This window comes from Crinia signifera, chromosome 3 (genome assembly GCF_055691185.1).
Source record: "Crinia signifera chromosome 3, ASM5569118v1, whole genome shotgun sequence".
Lineage (NCBI taxonomy): Eukaryota > Metazoa > Chordata > Amphibia > Anura > Myobatrachidae > Crinia > Crinia signifera.
In genome coordinates, this window is record NC_139219.1 from 162716765 (window position 1) to 162738057 (window position 21293).

Below are 21293 nucleotides of genomic sequence, written 5' to 3' on the forward strand. Positions count from 1 at the left end.
AAGTACACATAAATCTAGTATTTGTTTCACACAAGAAATGACACATACCACAATTTAGATTTAATTTGTAAAATAAATTTATTTGCTGTTCAGCATCACAGCTTGACACTTTAATGTGAGAAATCAAATAAACAAATAAAATAGACACACAAATAATAAAACAGCCAGAACAAGAGGTTGCATATCTCCAAACATGTGTTACCCTGCAAATGCAATGGTGAAAGAAATGGGGACACCAGAATACGTACTGCAACAACCAGGGTGAATACTAAGCAAGATACACACCACCAAAAAAAAATATCCTGCATTTGTAGAGGTCAAAATACGAACTTTCATGCCCATGGCACGCAAATGGATCGATGGCCAAATCATGAAGCGGATGTCCAGTGCAATTTAAACCTTTGGGCTCCAACCACAGAGGAAGTGAACCAGGTCTCATTTGGGCCCTTTTTTGCCCCTTTTAGATGGGGCCTTGGGGACAGGGGCCTTTGGCTCAGCTGGCTTTCGGCGTCTTCCCCTAGTCGACACAGGAGGGTCAGCCGAGGTGGAAGGTTGGGGAGCTGCTTGGGGTGTTGCAGCAGATGGGGGATTGTCCCTTAGGGACCTGGCGGTGGACAGCTGCTCCGCAAGAAGTTCATTCTGGCGGCTGAGGTGTTGGCCAATGCTTACTATGCCAGCCGCCAGAGTTTCATTAATGCGGTTCAAGGCCTCAACCTGCAGCTTGTTTGTGGCCTTCCACTCCGCCAGAAAATCCGCCACCTGCTGCTGACGGATCGCAGCATCCACCCCTTGCTGCTCGATCCTCTCCAGCGTCACCAACAGGCTCTCATCCCATGTCTCCTGTGGCTGGGGCTGGGGGCGACGTCTTGGTGGAGGCTGGACCACTTGCTCCACCTGTGGCTCTGCAGAGGAAGATGCTGCCGGTACATCCTGGCTTTCTGCTTCTGCTAGGATAAGAATTGAAAACAATGTCACCATCACATACGCAATAAAAAAATATCTTTCTAAATACAATGCATTACTGTGACTTACCATCAAAAGCAGCATCAAAGACCTCCGCCGGGAGCTCACTGTCCATATTGGAGATCCCCCTGATCTCCCCCACATCAATCACGCCCAAGGAGTCCTGCTCCAGGGGGGTATACTCCAAATGGTCAGGCATAGGACCGCTCCCGGTGGACATGCTGTGGTTGTACCTGTCAGTCATCTTCCTCTTCAGTGTACTTTTGAAGTCAGTCCACCTACAAGTTTAAAAATACAAATATCACCATGAGATATGTGCACCACTGTGCTACGTGTAGGGTTACCACCTAGTCCCTTCAATTCCGGACACATGTTAATTACACAGGTTCTGTGGCAGTTTAAAATTAGGTGAAGTGGAGTCTTGAAGTCAGCCAGCCACAGAACCTGTGTAATTAATATGTGTCCGGAATTAAAGGGACTATGTGGTACCCCTAGCTACGTGACATTTCCTAGTGTGGGTGCTCTTATGTTTTTTTGCCATATGTGTCCCACACACACATTCATGTCTAAATTAGGAGGCATTTCAGTGTCTCATCTCATTCATTAGGCCACTAAATGCACATACATACATCACTATGCAGAAATGACATCATCCATGGCCAAATTAGGCACCTCCACCTGGTGTGAAACTACACATTCCACCATAGCTTGACAATGTGGTTATTATGGAGTAATTTAACTATGGAATGGCATACTGGGATGTGTAGTTTCTCACCAGCTACATGTGCACAGTTTGCTCATTCTTGTTTCAGTAGCATCATATGGAACATGTTACAACAACTCTTTCAAAAACACACTTTCTCTTGTCCCATCACATACTTAACATGAGCAGAACTGTGCCCATAACCTCACATCACACCAATGGTGCATGTTTCATATATCAATGTGGGTTATTAGACATGGTTGTGTTCACATGTGACATTGAAGTGTAGCACTATCTACAAACACACCTTTCTATTAGTCTCAAAACATACATGTAACATATGTACACACATATGACATCAGGGGGACAAAGACCAGGGCAATTTTTCAGCAGTCTCCAGCAGGAACTGAGGCCCTTATTCTAGTTCACTCTTTCTGCCCAAATATTTCTTTGATGGACAAAACCATGTGCACTGCAGGTGAGGCAGGTGTAAAACCCCACCCAAATCTGATTATCTCTGCACAAGTAACACCTGCCTCACCTGCAGTGCACATGGTTTTGTCCATCTAAGAAATATTTGGCCAGAAAGAGTGAACTAGAATAAGGGCCTCAGTTCCTGCTGGAGACTGCTGAAAAATAGCCCTGACAAACACACTAACCTTTTCTTCACCGCGTCCCAATTTCTGACCACTGGTGACACCTGGTTCACTTCCTCTGTGATCTTGTCCCAAAGCTTTCTCCTTGCACTGGCACCCGGCTTCCTGGTTGCCAATTCAATCCATTCGCGTGCCCTGGGCACTAGAATTCACATTTCGGCCTCTACAAATGCAGGGTTTCTCTTTCTGGTGGTGGTATCCTGCTCAGTCCTCACCCCAGATGTTGCAGCTCGTTTTCTGGTGGCCCCAGTTCTCTCACCATGCACCTGCTGGGTCACACCTGTTTGGAGAGATGCAACCTCTTGTTCTGGCTGGTTGCTTGGCCCTTGTGGAGCTGGTGGAGGTTCACCAGGGCCTGTTACTGAGGGGCCCGCTTGATCTTGCAGGCTACTCCTCTCTTGGGCCCTCCTTCTCCGCTCCTGTTCCCTCTTGTTCAGTGCATCAAGCAGGGATTGTGCTGTAGCTCTCTGCAGAGCGTCCTCAGCTGCGGAATCGTCTGAGTCAGACATGTTTGCAGCAATTGTGGGCTGCATCTGACTGAATATTTATATGTTAATCTCCCGCCATGAACAAGGGGGCGTATATTTTTTCCCGCAATGTAGATGCAAATTTACGCCGATATTTCCCGCCGATAATTCCCGCTTAAATTACGCAGGTCTCAACGCACCTGATCAATCACCTGTATATGCACATACACAGGTTGTGGAGCATTGTGGGCTACATCGTGAAATGTGTGCACCTGTCATTCCAATGATGAGTGTTGTCAGCTGGTATCTGTTGGAGTTCGTGTATGCCTTGTGAGTCACATTTCAAAACATCACGTTACAATGCTTTCCTTACATATGTAATGTGTATGAAATTGTCATACAGCAACATGTCGCATTGTGGCCCTTTAAGCAGCGTAGTTATGACTAGAGGGTTGCGTGTATTATTTTCCGCACACTGTAAATACAGTACTCCTCTCCATGGAAATCGGTGTATCGCGCCCCCTTTTAAGCAACGTAGTTACAGTAGAGGGTTGCGTGTATTATTTTCCGCACACGGTATATACAGTTCCTCTCTATACATTGAATGCATGCTGGTGGTTATGGTGTGTGTATATCGGAACGGTCCGCTTAAGTTTCTATTCGCATCCAGTTTGTTAATGTAAGAGGGATTAATAAAGTTAATACCAAACAAACAATTTTTTACACCAATCAGCAAGCACCAAAAGTGATATATGTACCTGCAATTATTAACTGCGCCATTGGCACTATGACTACTACCAGGGCTAGGCCGTTTACGACCCAGGAGCTGTTGGCCCTGGTTGATGTAATGGACCGTCACCTGGGGCCCAGGGGCCCATATGTCAGCAACATGGACAAGCGGCGGGCGTATACTGCAGCCCGCCGCCTAATATACTCGACGACCGGCGTCCGCAGGAGCCTGGGGCAAGTTGAGCGGCGCTGGTCCGACCTGCGCCGGCGGCAGCCAGTTTTGCTCTGCAGCCTTCGCCGCCATATTGCCCGATATAAGTTTTGATTACTAGTATGTCTGCGTTTTTTAGCTAATGTTTTCTGTACTTTTTATAAATATGTTCCTGAGTATGTGGGTGTATATGGGTGTATATGGGGTGTATAGGGGGGGTATATGGGGTGTATAGGGGGTGTATATGGGGGGGATATGGGGTGTATATGGGTGTATATGGGGTGTATAGGGGGGGTATATGGGGGGGATATGGGGTGTATAGGGGGTGTATATGGGGTGTATATGGGGGGGATTTGGGGTGTATATGGGGGGTATATGGGGTGTATATGGGTGTATATGGGGGGTATAGGGGGTGTATATGGGTGTATATGGGGTGTATAGGGGGGGTATATGGGGTGTATATGGGGGGTATATGGGGTGTATATGGGTGTATAGGGGGTGTATAGGGGGGGTTTAAGTAGTTGCTCAGTTTTTGGGTGTAGGATATCAATTAGTTTGCATGATAAATGTCTGAAATATCACAGCAATGATAATTTTGAAGGTTATGAGCATGACTAATGTGAATTTTTCTTTCCCCCTTTTTTATGAAACCCAATCTTCGATTTCTATGCCATCAACATGAACATTTCAGCACGGGCAAGGGCACGCATGGAAGCCCGGGAGCAGGCAGCCCGGGACCAGGCAGCCCTGGACCAGGCAGCCCTGGAGGAGGAAGAGGAGGAGGAGGAAGAAGAGGAGGAGGAAGAGGAGAAGGAGGAAGAGGAGGAGGAAGAGGAGGAGGAGGAAGAAGAGGAGGAGGAAGAGGAGAAGGAGGAAGAGGAGGAGGAAGAGGAGGAGAAGAGGAGGCCGAGACAATGGCTCATGCTTGGTCCCACACAATTTCCCCATCCCCTTCCCCCACCCCCTCCCCAACCCCCACCCCCACCCCAACCCCCACCCCCTCCCCAACCCCCACCCCCTCCCCAACCCCCTCCCCAACCCCCACCCCCTCCCCAACCCCCTCCCCAACCCCCACCCCCTCCCCAACCCCCACCCCCACCCCCTCCCCACCCCATTTCCTACCCCCCTACACCTCTCCACCACCCACCCCCAAACCTCTCCAATCCCCACTCACACCCACTACCTCTATCCAAATTCCCATCCCATCCCCTTGCTCCTGATCCCCCCAACCAACGCACAGCCAACCAGCGGCGACCAGGATGGCTCAAGTAGCCGTAAGTAAATAATGTGTCTAATGTTTACCTACACATTTCTACACATAAACAATCACAACAACCACATATGTGTATCCAACATCAACATTAGTTGCAACATATCACTGCAGGGCGACCATGAGGTGTGTCCAGTGGCGTAACTATACCTCCGCAGCCCCCGCGGTGGCGGGGGGCGCAGAGAAATTGGGGGCGCCGCCGGGGGGGCTGCGGAGGTATAGTTACCTGTGGTCTTCGTCTCGCCCGGCTCTCTGCCGGGACCTGCCTGACGTCACGGTCCCGGCCGGCTCCTGCTGCAATGAAAATGACTATTATAAAATGGCTGCCCCCATACTGCAGACAGTTTTCTGTCTGCAGTATGGGGGCAGCCATTTTCTAAGAGTCAGTTTTCATTGCAGGAGCCGGCCGGGACCGTGACGTCAGGCAGGTCCCGGCAGAGAGCCGGGCGAGATGCAGACTGCGGGGACAGGTAAGTGTGAGAAGGGGGGTCAGGTTAGGTGGGGGGTGGCGGGTGGCGGGTGGCGGGCGGGCGGCGGGGGGGGGCGCCGAAAAAACATCCGGCGGGGGGGCGCTGAAAACCTAGTTACGCCCCTGGGTGTGTCCTGTCCTTCTCCAGGAACAAGGGTCCCCTTGGTGGTTTTTTTGAGTGTGGCCATGCCTCACCCCTTGAATAATTGACATAACAGTACATCCAATGAGATATCCGACATTAGTGGTGTGGTAGTAATGTGGCTCCAGGTGTTGGGTAACTCCAGTTCCCAGCATGATGGTGCAACATAAATGTAGAGATTGTTTTGTTAATAGTGTGTGAGGCCATGCGGATGCATGCTTTACAAACATAGCTGGAGGCCTATAATTTGTACAGCAATGTCCTAAATTTTAAATAGTAAGGAGTGCTTAAGCCAGTGGTTCCCAAACTGTGTGCCGTGGCTCCCTGGGGTGCCTCAGGACACATGTAGGGGTGCCACGGCTTGGTGGTCTAGGACCAACTCAAATTATTAGTGGTTAATTATTTATGAGCAAAACCAGTGCTGGTAGTTGGCAATCATAGAATGTGTACCAACAGAAGCAAATCCTGCCCTTTACCACATAACTGCCACTAAGAATCGCATATAAACCCAATCAAAATTAAAAAAAATTGACCTAGGGGTGCCATGAAAAAAAGTCTGATTTTCTAGGGTGCCGTGAATCAAAAAAGATTGGGAACCCCTGGCTTAAGCCACAACAATGTCATAACCCTTAAATAGCACAGCCTAATTGTGAGGTTAGAGGACAGTCCCCCAAAACCAAACTACCAATTGGGTCTCAGCATACATACATTCAAGAAGGAGTAATTGAATTAATGTTATTTACTATGTACAGTATGTGTGTTAACATATTATTTTTTAGTACTGTGTTTACAGCTAGACCCATCTTCAATGTAGTTTAAAAATGTATGTGGCCTTCACACATAACTCTGAACTTTTTATTATGTACAAATACAACAAACATTTGTGTATGTTATATATTCATTTTTTTTTTTTATCCCTTCACTACAGACACTGAACAGCAGCAGGAGGAGGTGGCAGCCCTAATGAGGGAGATATTATTGACCATCCTGTACCTCCAGATCCTGTTTGGACTGTTGGAGGCCCGGATTTAATTTTTTTTTTATCCCCCCCCCCCCCCCCCCTTATTATTTTTGCCCAAAATAAACGTTTATGTACAGTTCAAAATTGCCTGTGTTTTTACTAATAAATATGTTAGAGGGCTTGTAAGGGTAGGTACATACAGATGTGTACTGTACGTTATACTTGTAATTTGAGGTGAGGGTAATGATTGATGTGTGAATGTGTGTGTTTTTGAGTAAAATAACACATAGTGAAAATGCATGCATGTTTATTGTTGTTAGATTAAAACATCACACATAACATCAGGGTAGGTATACATGTTACACATTGTGGACAAAGTAATTATGGACATAATTTAGTACATATACAGAAACACCAACATAACTTGATGTAAAAGTAACAGCAATATGGGGACACACAGATAGTGATTAAAATGCCACATTAGAACATAACCAAATATACATGTAATGAGGGTTCAAATGTAGTTTTATTAGGTCTTTATTAAGGTAGACAATTGAGTTAATAGAAAACAATAATTGAATAACAAATAGATTAATTTATCAATTGTCAGATTAGTAGTTGAGAGGCAAGATTTGCAGGTCCATATATGTGAAGGGTATGTCAGCGTACACGGACGTACGCTCACTCTCACGAGCGGTGACATAAGCTGGGTTTTCCATTGAAAACAATAGGGACCCGTCCGTGCAAACTGGCGTACGCTCAGATCTCCGCAAGAAGTCGGTGGGGAGACGGAGGAAAGACGGCCGTAAACGGCGCCGTACGCTCAGTTGTACGCCTGTCGGAGTGCAAGGGCTGAGCCGTCCGCGTATGTTCCCGTACGCTCATTTGTACGCCACTCCCTTCTACGGTATTTCTGCCCGTACGTAAGCGGCTGATTTGTGGGTGGACCTGACCCTAACGGCCGCGTACGGCTAGCGTACGTTAATGGCGAACGTACGCACGTTTGGCCGCTCCGATCAGAATAACCTCCTTAGTGTGTGTGGAAGGTCATTCCATAGGGTGGGTGCTGCCCGACAAATATGCTGCAAGTGTAAGTGGGAGCAAGTAATGAGTGTGGGTGAGAGACCCAGATCTTGTGCAGAGTGGAAAGGTCGGGTGGGAATATATTTTGAGATAAGCAAAGAGATATAAGTTGGTGTAGATATAAGTTGGTGTAGATATAGGTTACATGACTTTGCATGTAAGTAGAAGTATTTTATATTGAATGCGGTAATATATAGGCAACCAATGGAGAGACTGACAGAGCGGATCAGCAGATGATGAACGTCTAGCCAGGAAGATAAGCCTCCCAACATGACCCTCTCCAGGAGGGACACATTGCTCTGCTCCTGCACTTTCCACTTAATTTATAATTGCCATCACCTGTGTTGCAGTACCTTTCTTATCAATTAACCTGTTCAACACAGATGAAAGTAATCATGCATAAGAAGAAAGTCCAGGAGCAGAGCATTGTGACCCTCCTGGAGAGGAACATGTTGGGAGGTATGGAGTGTTGAGAGCGAAAGCCTGACTGAAGTGGGTCCAGTAAGTTCTAGGAGTTAAGAAAGTGTGTGAGGCGAGTGTAGGCAAGTCTCTCAAGTAGCATGGAGAGGCATGGGAGCTCAGAGATAGGACGGTAGTCAGAGAGACAGTTTGGATCAGAATTGTGTTTTTTAGAATGGGAGTAATAAGTGCATGCTTGAACAGGAAAGATACCAGTAGAGAGAGAGGTTACAGATTTTAGGGGAAACGGTCATCTGTCAGACCAGACTTAGGTCAACAGTCATTAGGTCGACTCCGGAAGGTCAACTGTCCCCCAAGGTCAACAGGGTTAAAGGTCGACATGGTTCAAGGTCGACATGACTTAAGGTCGACATGGGCCAAGGTCGACATGGTTTTAGGTCGACATGGTTTTAGGTCGACATGAGTTTTTCACAGTTTTTTGAGCCGACATGTGCCGACAGGCGGTATTTCATGCCCTACCATCCACTAGGGCATGGTGGGAGAATAAAATAGTGTGCCAAGTGCAGCGAGGCACCGTTCCCGAAGCATAGCGAGCGAAGCGAGCGATGCGATTGGGCTGCGGTTCGACTCCAACTGTGTCGACATTCGGGTAAAAAAAAACAGTGAAAAACTCATGTCGACCTAATGACTGTCGACCTAAAACCATGTCGACATTGGCCCATGTCGACCTTAAGTCATGTCGACCTTGAGCCATGTCGACCTTTAACCCTGTCGACCTTGGGGACAGTCGACCTTCCGGGGTCGACCTAATGACTGTAGACCTAAGTCTGTTCTGACAGGATGTACCGCTTCCGATTTTAGTTATGCTTGGGATAAGCACAGGAGACAGAGCTTTACTGACTTGTAAGGGTATAGGATCAAGAGGAGAGTTAGTGGAGTAGGAAGATGAGAAGAGTGTGGATACTTCATCCTCACTTGTGGGGTCAAAGGAGGAGGAAAGGAAGTAAGCAAGTCACTGGCTGAGCAAGAGCATGCCATTTCATCTTGGATTTTAGCAACCTTTTCTTTGAAGAAGGAAGCAAGCTCTTGCGCACTGATATTGGCAGGTGGGGAGGGCAAAGAAAGGTAAAGAAGTGATTTAAATGTATTTAAAAAGTCACTTGGGGTTAATGGCATGAGAAGAGATGATAGATTGAAAATAAGTTTGTTTAGCAGTGTCCAGAGCATTACTATAGGAGTGGTAGGTAGTCCTAAATGTGACAAAGTCACTTGGATTTTGAGATTTACGCCACTGACGTTCAAATCTTTGTGATAGTGTTTGCAAGTGTCTTGGGTACTTGTGGATTATCACGGCTCCCACGATGGCCATCGTATGCGAAAAAATCGCATCGCATGCGATTTGATTTGATTTTTCACTGAAAAGTATCTAAATGCATTGGAATTAGTATTAAACATGTTCAATAGCCCCCAAATGGCATTTTTGAGGCTGTACCACCCCCACTATCAACACAAACCCGAAGCGTGGCGAGCCCGCGAGGGGCGGCGGTACGCGTCCTACGACCTTTTCATACCCCCACTATCCACGTCGGCGTGGAGTTGAGAATAGAAAGTGTGGCGAGCGCAGCGAGCCACCAAGCCCGAAGCATGGCGAGCACAGCGAGCCCCGCGAGGGGACGCGGATACCTTCACAGGTATACGTGTCCCCTCACGGGCTTCACAGGTGTCCGCGTCCCTGCGCTCACTGCGCTCGCCACGCTTCGGGCTCGGTGGCTCGTTACGCTCGCCACACTTTCTATTCAAAACTCCACGCCGACGTGGATAGTGGGGGTATGAAAAGGTCGTAGGACGCGTACCGCCACCCCTCGTGGGCTCGCTGCGCTCGCACGCTTCGGGTTCGCGTTGATAGTGGGGGTGCGATGGTACTTGTGGATTATCACGGCTCCCGTGTCTTGTTAATTTAGAGTGCCATGGTTGGCATTTAAGCCTACGTGGATTGTGAGGAGTAGCTGGAGAAACTTCATCAAGGGCAGTTTGTATAGTCTGGTTCAGGTGGGTTACAGCTGTCTCAGGAAAGGCAAGTGTAGAAATGGGTGAAAGCAGTTGTTTCAGAGATGTAGAAAGTTGTTGAAAATCAATAACATTAGTATTTATGCGGGTTAGAGGAGGCTTGCATGATTTAGGCATTATAGAGTTTGGAGAAATGGAGGAGGCTGATAAGGTGGTAAGGTTGTGCTCCAAGAGAGGGAATGGGGCGTTAGTGAATTCAGAAACAGAGCATAGCCTAGTGAATACAAGATCAAGGCAGTGTCCCTCCTTGTGAGTAGAGGAGTCAGGCCATTGGGAGATTCCAAGAGAGGAGGTTAGACAGAGGAGTTTAGAGGCATGAGGAGAAAGTGGACTGTCAATAACGATATTGAAATCACCCATGATGATGGTGGAGATGTCAGAAGATAAGAAATGTGGGAGCCAGGAAGAGAAATCTTTCTAGAAATTGCTGTTTGTTAAGCCCAGGTGGGCGATAGATAGCTGCGGACAGAGAGAAAGGGGTGAAAACCCTGATAGAGTAAACTTCAAATGATGTGAAAGTGAGTGAAGGAACCAGTGGTAGGACTGTGTATGTGCACAACTGGGACAGTAATATACCTACCTCATCTTCTTTACTGTTACCAGGCCTGGAGGTGTGTGTAAAGTGGAAACCACCATGTGATAGCGCTGCAGGGGAAGCAGTGCCTGATTGTGTGAGCCAAGTCTCTGTAACAGCCAGCAGATTGAAGTTGCCAGAGATGAAGAGGTCGTGGAATGATGTTAGTTTATTGCAAAGTGGGGCAGATGTAAATTGTGCAGAGAGAATTAGATTTGGGCGGGGTTTTACCTCAAAGTGAGATCTAAATTGCAGTGTGACAATAAAGCAGTCAGTATTTTCCCTGCACAGAAACAAAATAACACAAAAATCTAAATCTCTCTGCACAGGTTACATCTCCCCCCCCCCCCCCTGCAGTGCATATGGTTTTGTCCATTTGACAAGGAATTTGCCTTTCCGAGTGAACCAGAATAACCCCCTTAGTAAGGCACATTTTAGTGACTTGGAGGGTGCTGGTATACATATGACATTTATGAGGTTGGCTAGATTACTATATTGTTTTGGCTGAATGCGAGTGTGGCAGGTGGTTGGGGCCTGGATTTGTGGATATATCACCAGGTAATAAAAGCAGCAGAGCTAAATAAATGTTATTGGAGGTTTGTGAATATTTGGTGTAGTGACCAGTTTTGGATGTTAAAGTGCATGTAGAGAAGTAAGTAAAAAGCTCATGAGTGTTAAGAAGAGGGGAGTAAATAATGGAAGCAGAAATGAGCACAGAGGGGATAGTTGTAGGGGTAGTGTGTAGGTAGATAAGTAGATTTTGAAAAGAATTCCATGACATGATATGAAAAGAGTAGTTTGGCAAGCATGCTGTCAATTATAAGGCTAAAGTTAATATTTATATCAATGGAACAGGTATCCAATAGTGGGTAAGTTTAGGTGACATTTTAAATAAATCAAAACACCAGTATTGTGACCAAAAGCATGCGAAATAAAGAAAAATACTTCCCTTTTTCTGTTCTTCTTTGCCTTTCACAGGCTTTTTGTGATTGATTGATATATATATATATATATATATATATATATATATATATATATATATATATATATATATATATATATATATATATAAACTGAAAAAAGGGAGAAGAAAATAAATTCACAACTTTTATATATAAATGCTTAAAACTCCACATTCCCAAACAAAATTAACAGCAGAGTAATGTATGGGTGGAGGCTATTCCTTTTCTGTACCACAGTCTGTATCTGATACGCGTTTCGGGATCAGATCCCTCCTTTAAGGCAGTGATACAGATAGTGTGGTGACCTGGTTTAAACACCTATCCATCTAAATACCGGGTCATCCGTAAAATTTGCCATTTCTATAAAATACATTCTTATCCTGCTCTATATACATATACATAAGAGTAAGGCATGCATCTAGAGCTCCAATATTTTAAAAAGGTCGACTTTGAAAAGGTTTATATGTGTTTGAAATTGGTAAATTTCTTTGGTAGGTTAGAATTTCATCCCTTTCATTAAAAGGTTTTTTCACAGTTTCTGTTAGTAATTTATTACCGACATTAAAAAAACAACTCTTTATTTAGGTAAGTAGAGCTGGATTAGAGAACATATACATTGACATAAAGGGTGAAACAGCTATATGCAAATAGCTCAACATTTTTTGAAGTAAAAATAGTAAAATAAAGTAAGGGGGATATGGGGTGGGGTGGGGTGGGGTGGGGTCATTGCATGAGAGAGAAATAAGGGAGGGCAAATAGATGATGACATTTATCATCACAAGAAAAGTCACAAAACACTACAATCAGATGTATGTGGGGTAAAACTCAATTACAGTAAAACAGAGTGGGGTACACAAAATCATTAAGATAAAGGAGCATAGGAGGAAAAGGAGAGGGAGGACCCGAGGCAGGGGCCCAGTGGGAGTAATAAAGTATTCAAAGATAGTGATGCCTATGTACAGGGCCGGATTTAGGGGCCAGGCCGCCCCTAGGCACAACATATTAAACACCCCCCCCCCCCCCCCGCATGACATATAAAGTGCCCCTCCTGCAGGACATATTAACCCCTTCCAGCAAAGATTGCGCTACAGCCAGGGATGGGACAGCTCCCAGCACTGGAAATTTTCTGGTCTCCCTGCTTGCCTGCTACAGTAGGAGTACAGGGGAGGAGATTCCACTGCCCAGCCCGCACTCACCTGCAGCCTGATCCGGCAAGCGCAGACCGGCATTATCAGGCTCACAGCTCTGCTCTCCCTGCCGCTCTGTTGTCCCCGCCTGGTGGACCTGTCTTAACGAGGAGGAATCAGCTTCTTCTAGAGGGAGGGCGATCGCCCCCTTCACCTCCCCATGGGGGAGATTCTCTAAACAAGGAATGCGGTAAAAACCCCGTTATCTGGGTTTTTACCGCATTTTGGGATGCTCTAAGCATCCCCCGCCGGGTTAACGCGGCGGGGGGGCATCGCCAGAAAAATCTGGCGATGCCCCATAGAAGCCAATGGGCTTCTACCGCAACCCCCCGCCGCCCCGCGCCGACCCCTCGCCGCCCCGCATCGCCCTCTCCCCCCTCACCTGTGTACGGGCAGCACAGCGTTGTGCTGCCCGGACCTGTGACCTCCTCCCTGCACTGATCCTCTTCCGGGTGCAGGGAGGAGGAGAGCCCGGCGCAGCAGCAGCAGCAGGGTGTGTGAGGGAGGGGGGAGCCGCCAGGACCTGCTGGGACCCGGCGACTCCCACCGCAAAGGACAGCTCTTAACGCAAGAGCTGTCCTTTGCCTTAATTATCGCATATGTTACAACATATGCGATAATTAAGTATGCGATGGGCGGCGAAGGGGGGCGGAGATTCTTAGAGAATCTCCCCCCCATATCTGCCCCTGGTTAGACAGGCAGCACAGGCACATTCAGTGCTGCTGGCTGATCACACTTCCTGCCGCACGGGAGGATCACAAATTATGATAGGGCGGTAGCAACCCGCTCCTGATTGGCTTTTTTGTAAGTCAATGCTGCCCGCTCGGCCAGGTCACAGGCTGCCTGCCGCCCTGTGATAGGTGCCGCCCCTAGGCCCGTGCCTCACGGGCCTAGTGAGAAATCCGGCTCTGCCTATGTAATGAGGTTAGGGAGGGTTTAACAGGAACCAGGGATTCTAGATTTGGGCAAATTTATGGGGGCAGTCATGGAGATAGTGAGTGATGTTTTCCATGTTTTCTATGTCGCTGATGAAATTGCGTAGAGCTTGAGGGGTAGGGGGGGGGGTGATTTCCATTGTTTAGCAATTTAGTGGCTGATATAATATGGGAGAAAAGTTATTCATATGATGATCAACATTCCGAAAGGGGCGTGCCAAGAGAAAGGACCATAGGTCCATAGTAAGTGGGAAGGCGGAGAGCGAATTCAGCGAGTTGAGAACCTGGGTCCTACTTATCTCTCTCTCTCTGATCTTCAGTACTGTTGGTTTTGATTTTGATTTTTGTTTTAAGTCTTTCCTCCTCTTTTCCCTCTCTTATGTTTCCATTTAATGTTTATGTTTGGCTGTATTTGAATGGTCTCCTCTCTAAAAAAAAAACCTAAAATTTTCCTCTTCAAAAGTTCTTCTTCTATCACGATCTGGTGTATATCTCTTTCTTTTATCGTAATTATTTCTTACTGTGTTTCTTCCTTCATCATCATATTGTCCCCTATGTTCTGTGATGTGTTTAGAATTTCTTTCATTTGTCCTCAGTTGTTCCATCTTTTGAGGTTCATAGTATCTTTGGGTGTTTCTCTTCGATATTGTGGTTTATCTTTATAGTCATGCATGTGGTCGCGATATGTTACATTTCTTTGTTTTCTGTTCCACTTTCTCTTTGGATGATATGGATAACAGATACTCTTCTCCAGTGGGGTAACTATAGCGCGGCAGACCTTGCAATGGCGGGGAGGTGCTGACTAAGTGTGGGGGTGCCGGGGGTCTGCGGGTGCTATTGTTAAATACCCTCGCCGCCCCCCCCCCCTCCGCACGCCCTCCGCACGCCCTTGTTTGATATTCTCCCATCAGTTAGACACTTCAGGTCCATTCCTGCCAAGTCGTCAAGAACCGCAAAAAGTTTCTTCCCGATAGCTATTCAGCTATTGAACAATGTACTCTAAGATACTGCTAATCTAAACACCTAACTGCTCTATCTAACCTTGCATATCCTAACATGTGAATTGTCTTTTGTATGCGCAACTGATGCAATGTATGTATGTCCTGTTATCCCTCTTGTACCATGCTTGAAGCTGCACTGTATCCACAAAAAAATCCTAGTATACGAGAGTATACATGGCCACAGTGGCAAACGCAGGATTTTCAGAAGGGGGTTTCCAGAGAGGGGCGGAGCAAAGCACGGAGATGGACACTTAGGTGACCCAGTATATCCCGGGTCAGTTAAAGTATTATAGATAGACCAAATGTATATAAATAATAATTATATATATATATATATATATATATATATACATACATACATATATATATATATATATATATATATATATATATACATACATACAGGGGCGTCAACAGCAGTGTAGACCCCTGGGCATAGCAATGTATTGGGGCACCTACCGATCCTCCAGCGGTAGGGGTGGGGGAAGCTTTGATGTCCCCCAGGTGGTAGGGGGTATTATTTCAACCACTCAGAATGTAGGGCCTGGATCAGTAATTTCCACTAATTACCCCTTTGCTGCACAGATGGTAGGAGAAGGGGGCATTGGGCTGAATGAAGGGGCCCTGATACATGACTTCCAGGGTGGTAGAGGATGTTTAATATGCAGAGGAGTGGTGTATAGTGGAGTGGGCTTATTATTCATAATTTTCTGGTGGGAGGACAGCTTGCTTGACTGCAGATATCTCCAGTTCCCAGAAATAGATTTCTTATATTTTAATGGAATTAAAAACTAGAGAATCCCACCTACCAAATGGTACTGGGGACTAGGGGATCAGAGTTCAGGAGGCAGAGCAATCCGCCAACGAGTATATAAAATGACATACTAGGTGTGTGGAGCTGGAGCAGTAACCAGCTGCTGGAAGGCTGATATCTCTGGTTCTGGGTAAAGTAGAGACAAGCTACTAGGGTCAAAGGGGGGAGTCCCAGCTTTCGGAATATACCCTCAGAAAAACTCTAAGTCAGACAGAACCTGAAATATCTGACAGGGAAGAGCAATTAACAAGCTTGGATGGGGACCACTACTTTGAAGTCAGATATCTCTGGTTCCCAAGGGCCGATTTTAAAAATTCTTCTACCCATGGAAAGAGGGGACCCTCAGCTTTCAGCCTAGGCCCCTTAGACTCCTGGGGGGGGGTTTCTGGGTACTCAGAACCCCCCCCCCCCCCTTGCATGCGCTACTGGGCCAATAAATTGATTCTGATTCTGATTCTGAATTATATACTTTCTTTGAAGGTGTAATATTAAGAATTTCCCACAAGATGGCAATAGACGCCTATACATCAGCATTAAAAAACGAATTAATAGAAAATTAAAGGTGGAGACTAAGAATAATGTGAACGCATATTACAGACATCTATCATTATGGAAGGCACTCTAAGCAGGAGAACGGGAATCAGTAGTTGTATCCTAGCACGGCACCCAGATTTTCTACATACGGCACCGTAGGGAAATCGCATTGCATCGCATTGCATGGGCCATTATAGCGGCATGCGATGTGATTTTTTCATGTAATTTTTTTTTTCATTTTACACCACAATATCGCATCGCATGTCCCGCAAAATCGCATGCGGTCGCATGCAATTTTATAGGGTGTGCGATGCCATGACATTAGGTATACAATAATATGATTGTATGTCCCAAAAAATAGCCCCCCCCCCCCCCCCCCCCCCGTGTGCAAGTTTACCACAATTATCTCGGAGCCCAGTCACCCCCCTTCCCTGCAACTACAAATGCTGGAATTTGCTCTGTATGGGAGAGGGGCAGAGTTAAAATTACGTAAATCGTGGCATTTCGTGGCATTTAAGCCCCGCCCCCTCTTCATGGACCACAGAATCATGGCGTTTTTTTTTGGAATGGGGGCAGATCTCAAGACACGCTTAGGCGAAAATGAAATTGCAGACAAAAATGAAAAGTTTTCACAGGTGTTAACATCGTGCATATCGGGCTTCATTTAGGAAAGTCCAATGGTGGGGACACTAAGCATTTACAGAAGCCATTGGGACCTGCTTCCTTGCATGCAGTGTCCACAAAGCCCCAGCCTGATTGACAGGCTACCTTTGAAAAAGCTGTCAGTTGGACGGCGAAACATGTCAGGGAGCACCTGCTGATTTTAATTGGGCATCTTTGGTCTGACTCCCACCACCTCTCACTACCTGTACTACAATATCGGAGACAGATCCCCCCCCCTTGCAACACCTGGGTCAAACAGCTGCAATATCCCCTTGGGAACCACCACCTGCATAATAAGGATTACAAATTCCGCACCATTGTTGAGTACTCCCTGCACTCCAACAGGGGCTCTAACATCATCCTCCAGCGTGAAAAAAGAATCCAGCAAGGTAAATGGACCCTTTCCCTTTCCAGCTACACAAGGATTGACCCAAGGATTGTTCAAATTCCAGTAACGTCTCCCACCGTTGGGTGAAACGGGACTCCAGATCATAAGTATCAGACCCATTTTTTGACAATGTTTTTTTCATACAATAATGTACATTTTTAATGTTCTGTAATATTATATATTTTGTGCAACACATTGTGCTATATATGCATTGATCTTATACCTACCCAGTGCAGCTGCACACAAGTTGATAATTTTATCCGAGAAATACATTTTTCATGTTGATATAAATTGATTGTAAACCAATTATTGTTCTTAGCGCTCCACCTACCCCCCTTTTTTTCCAGGCTACCGGTATTATGTCCATTTCGTGGCATCGCTAAGGTAATAGACTGACTTTTCCAAATGTCAGGAGAAGTCATTTGATGGTCACCTGGGCGCCAGGCAGTGTCTCAGCGCTCGGTAAGCAGCGATTTTCACTGCTTACCAAGCCAACCAGAATCAGGCCCTTTGTCCATAGTGCTAGACTTATTACTAAATTATCCTGGTGTATTTGTTAATGTGCCTAAAACTCAATTTGGTCCCCATGCAGGGGTAGGAGGAGGGCACTGCTACTGTTTTCCTGCTCTGGTGCTTGTTTGGTGCTATGGCAGAGATATGCTGAGAGCCATCAGTAACATAGGCAAATCTAAGGGGTGGTCCGGGGGTGCACCGGACCACCCATTAGACTGCCTGGCGTCTGTACCTTTAGATATTTAATCACGCCATAGCCCGTTTTCTTTACACAAAAAACATGGCCAAGGGAGGGCTGCGCGCATGCCGACTGCACGCAGCTCCTCCCATGGTCCTTTGCAGAGCATGAGCAGTGCACCCTCCGTGTCCTTCTCTGTCCTCCCTCCTCCACATGCTGCGGCTTAGCGTGTGTGTGCAGCAGCAGCAGCCAGCCAGCAGAGTCCAGGTCACACGGCGGTGGCAGGGAATGACAGTCCCGTCCTGAGACTGTCTCTGTCTGCTCCTGACTACGACCTCTGGGCTCCGGGCGGTAAGTGCAGTGCAGTGAGTGACTGTCTCACTGTGATTTCTGTGCATTGCATATGCCTTACCCTGCCTGCTGTTTACTGGGCACTCTGCAATGGCCTAAAAAAAAAAATGCGGTAATCTGTCCCACTGCGCAGTGCCCTGCAAATTGCAGTGTGCGACAGATTACCGTGTGTTTTTTTTAAAGGCCATTGCAGACTGCAATGGCCTTTAAAAAAAATTTGGTAATGTCCAGTAATGAGGGACCCACTGTGCCCATACAGCAGTCCTGGGCACATGTAATTAGTACATTGTACCCCCTCTCTGGGCGCCACTCTGTACACTAGCCACCAGAGAATCATTTCAGTTCTACTATAAATTGCCCACTGAAGAACTGCTATAGATTAGCCACCACTGGACTGGAATGGAGGTGTGCTTTATATAAAAGCCATACTTACAGTATGTACAGTAGTCACTAGTCTGAGGATTTGCATTACACATTACAGATCAGACTGGGATATGCTTTGTACCATATACTTGCCTACTTTGAAAACTAGTGTCAGGGAGATTATAGTTGATAATAAAATTTTGCACAGCACCCATTGAGGGTGCGTGTCATGCTCCACCCAAAGGGCATGTCTAGTTCCTATATGGAGATATTGTGAAAAGAGATTGTAAACGTTGCACATAGAAGTGTGGGTATGTAATTTTAAATGACTTATATCCAAATGTAGATGAGCCCCAAAGCAGTTAGTAAGAGATACTATACTTGGTAAAGTGATGATTCAATGTAAATGTATCTATCTCACATTCTTTTTTCCCCCCAAAATGTAACAGTGTAATGTGGGCTAGGTAAAATTAGGGAGATTGCTTGACTAATCAGGAGAGAGGGAGATTGCTGCTATTTCAGGGAGTCTCCTGCAGAATGCAGGAGGGTAGGCAACTATGCTTTGTACACCAGCCACCTGCAATAGGCCACTCAATGCCCACTTGTCATCCAAAACGATCTCTGGTATTGTATGTCTCAAGAATATACCATTATACAAAAATCCGACACTCCAGGACCAAACGTCTTTATAGCTACAGGTACATGTATGATAACTGGTTACAAAAAACAATAGGACGTATGCTCCACATGTTATAGCACTTTTTACAATAAATCATTATTACAACAATACATATGGTGCGGCATCTTATTATAGACTAATCATTTTAAAGTCATTCGATTTATGAAGGAATTCTAAAAATTCCTTGTAAGCAACATGAACTTTACATTATCATGCACATGGCCATCTAGTGGCATTAAGATATATAGCAATATTAAGCTAGGTCATTTCATTCTAAGGGGTACATTTACTAAGATGGGAGTTCTATTGAAGATGAGATGTTGCCCATAGCAACCGATCAGACCCTATCTATTATCTACTAGAAGGTGCTACATAAATATGAAGTGGAATCTGATTGGTTGCTATGGGCAACATCCCATCTTCAATAGAACTCTCATCTGAGTAAATGTACCCCTATGTATACTATTTGTAGTAAAAGACTGCTTTGCATACTAGTCAAGGGCATTTGTTAGCTCAGGTTTTTTACATAGTTTTATATTAAAACCACCAATGACTTTATTGCAGTCACTTGAATGGTGGGTAAAGAACAGTGGCATAACTATAGGGCCAAAGAGACGCCGGGGGTCTGCGGGCACTATTGTTTCTGCCCCAGCTCCCCCCTCCTTGTGGGTGCAGAGGGGAGTCCGTGCGGTGCGGTGGTACCACTACCTGCGGTCAGGAAGAGGCTGGACTCTGGAGGTCCATGCGGCTCTGAGAGTATGACGTTGCCCCGGTCCCTGCAGTGAAGTGGAAATAACGTGCTACCGCCGTGCGGCGGCGCGGGAAGCGCTTCTGACTTTGAAAACACTGGGCGCATGCTGATTGGCTGATTCTCAGCCAATCAGTGTGCGGCCAGTGTTTTCAAAGTTAGAAGTGCATTATTTCCACTTCACTGCAGGGACCGTGGCAATATCATACTCAGCGCCGCAGGGACATCCAGGCTCTTCCTGACCGCAGGTACACCCGCACTGCACGGCCCCCCCTGCCAGCTCCCGGGGGGGGGGTCTTGTCTTTTAACTGGGGGGAGGTGTGGCAAAATTGTCCTGGCAGGGGGGGGGGGGGGGAGGGGGCGCGAAAGTTTTCGTTACGCCACTGGTAAAGAACATATGATTGGTAAAGGACTTAGAGACTGATGTGTTTGGATAGCATCCTCTGGATTGTGCAGTACTGTTAAATGTATTGTTAGAAAAAAGTTACCTATTGTCATATTGTATCTTTTCAGATTCATTTACCAGCTGATGTCACTTTTGTCCAAGACAGACTAAAAGGGGATGATGTTACTGAAATAGGAATAACGTTTCTGAGAAAGAATGATGAGAAAAAAGCAAAGAAATTTAAGTAAACAAGGACTTTTTTGACACCAGAAGATCTAATCTGTAAAGTATATAGCATCAGCAGTACAAAATATCTGGAATTATTATTATTGTTATTATTATTATTATTATTACTTTATTATTATTAGATTTTTCCCATTCTTTTCTAATATAAACCTTGTTTTAAATTAAATGTTCAAAGTCTGTCATTTATTTGTGCTGTTTGTTATCAAATCCATTAGCTCAAGCTTGTAAACAATTATGATAAAATGACACTGATATAATGATAAAGGTTAATATACAGTACACATTAAAAACAAAAACAAAAACGGACTTGTCCACTAGTACTTGTATGCTTTTGTTTCAATGTGGAGTATCCAATTATGTGTGCTCATTGATTGCAGGTAATTGCTTCACCTGGATGCCATTGACAGCCACGAAGGCCTTCAGGAAAATATACTTAGGATTACTTACATATGAATGGACAATAAATGAATATTATATTGAAATATTTTAGAGCTTAGAAGAATGGAAGAATTGAACAATAATAAATCAGGTTTAACTGCCTGTTTGAAACATTGCAGAGAGGAGGAGTTTTCATTAGGGAAAGGGAGTAATTACTAAGGTTGGGGAGCAAAACAAACGACAGAGAAAGAGC

At 45.7% G+C, this 21293-nt stretch overlaps 1 protein-coding gene across 1 annotated transcript in view; it reads left to right on the forward strand.

Moving 5' to 3' along the window:
• The window catches only part of TRAPPC3L (trafficking protein particle complex subunit 3L), an 82225-nt gene extending 61247 nt beyond the window's left edge, over positions 1 to 20978 (forward strand). The window contains exon 6 of the mRNA XM_083174699.1: positions 20545 to 20978. Within this exon, the coding sequence (XP_083030825.1) occupies positions 20545 to 20664 (120 nt within the window). The 3' untranslated portion in view covers positions 20665 to 20978. The remainder of the gene's footprint in view (positions 1 to 20544) is intronic.
• Positions 20979 to 21293: the final 315 nt, after the last annotated feature.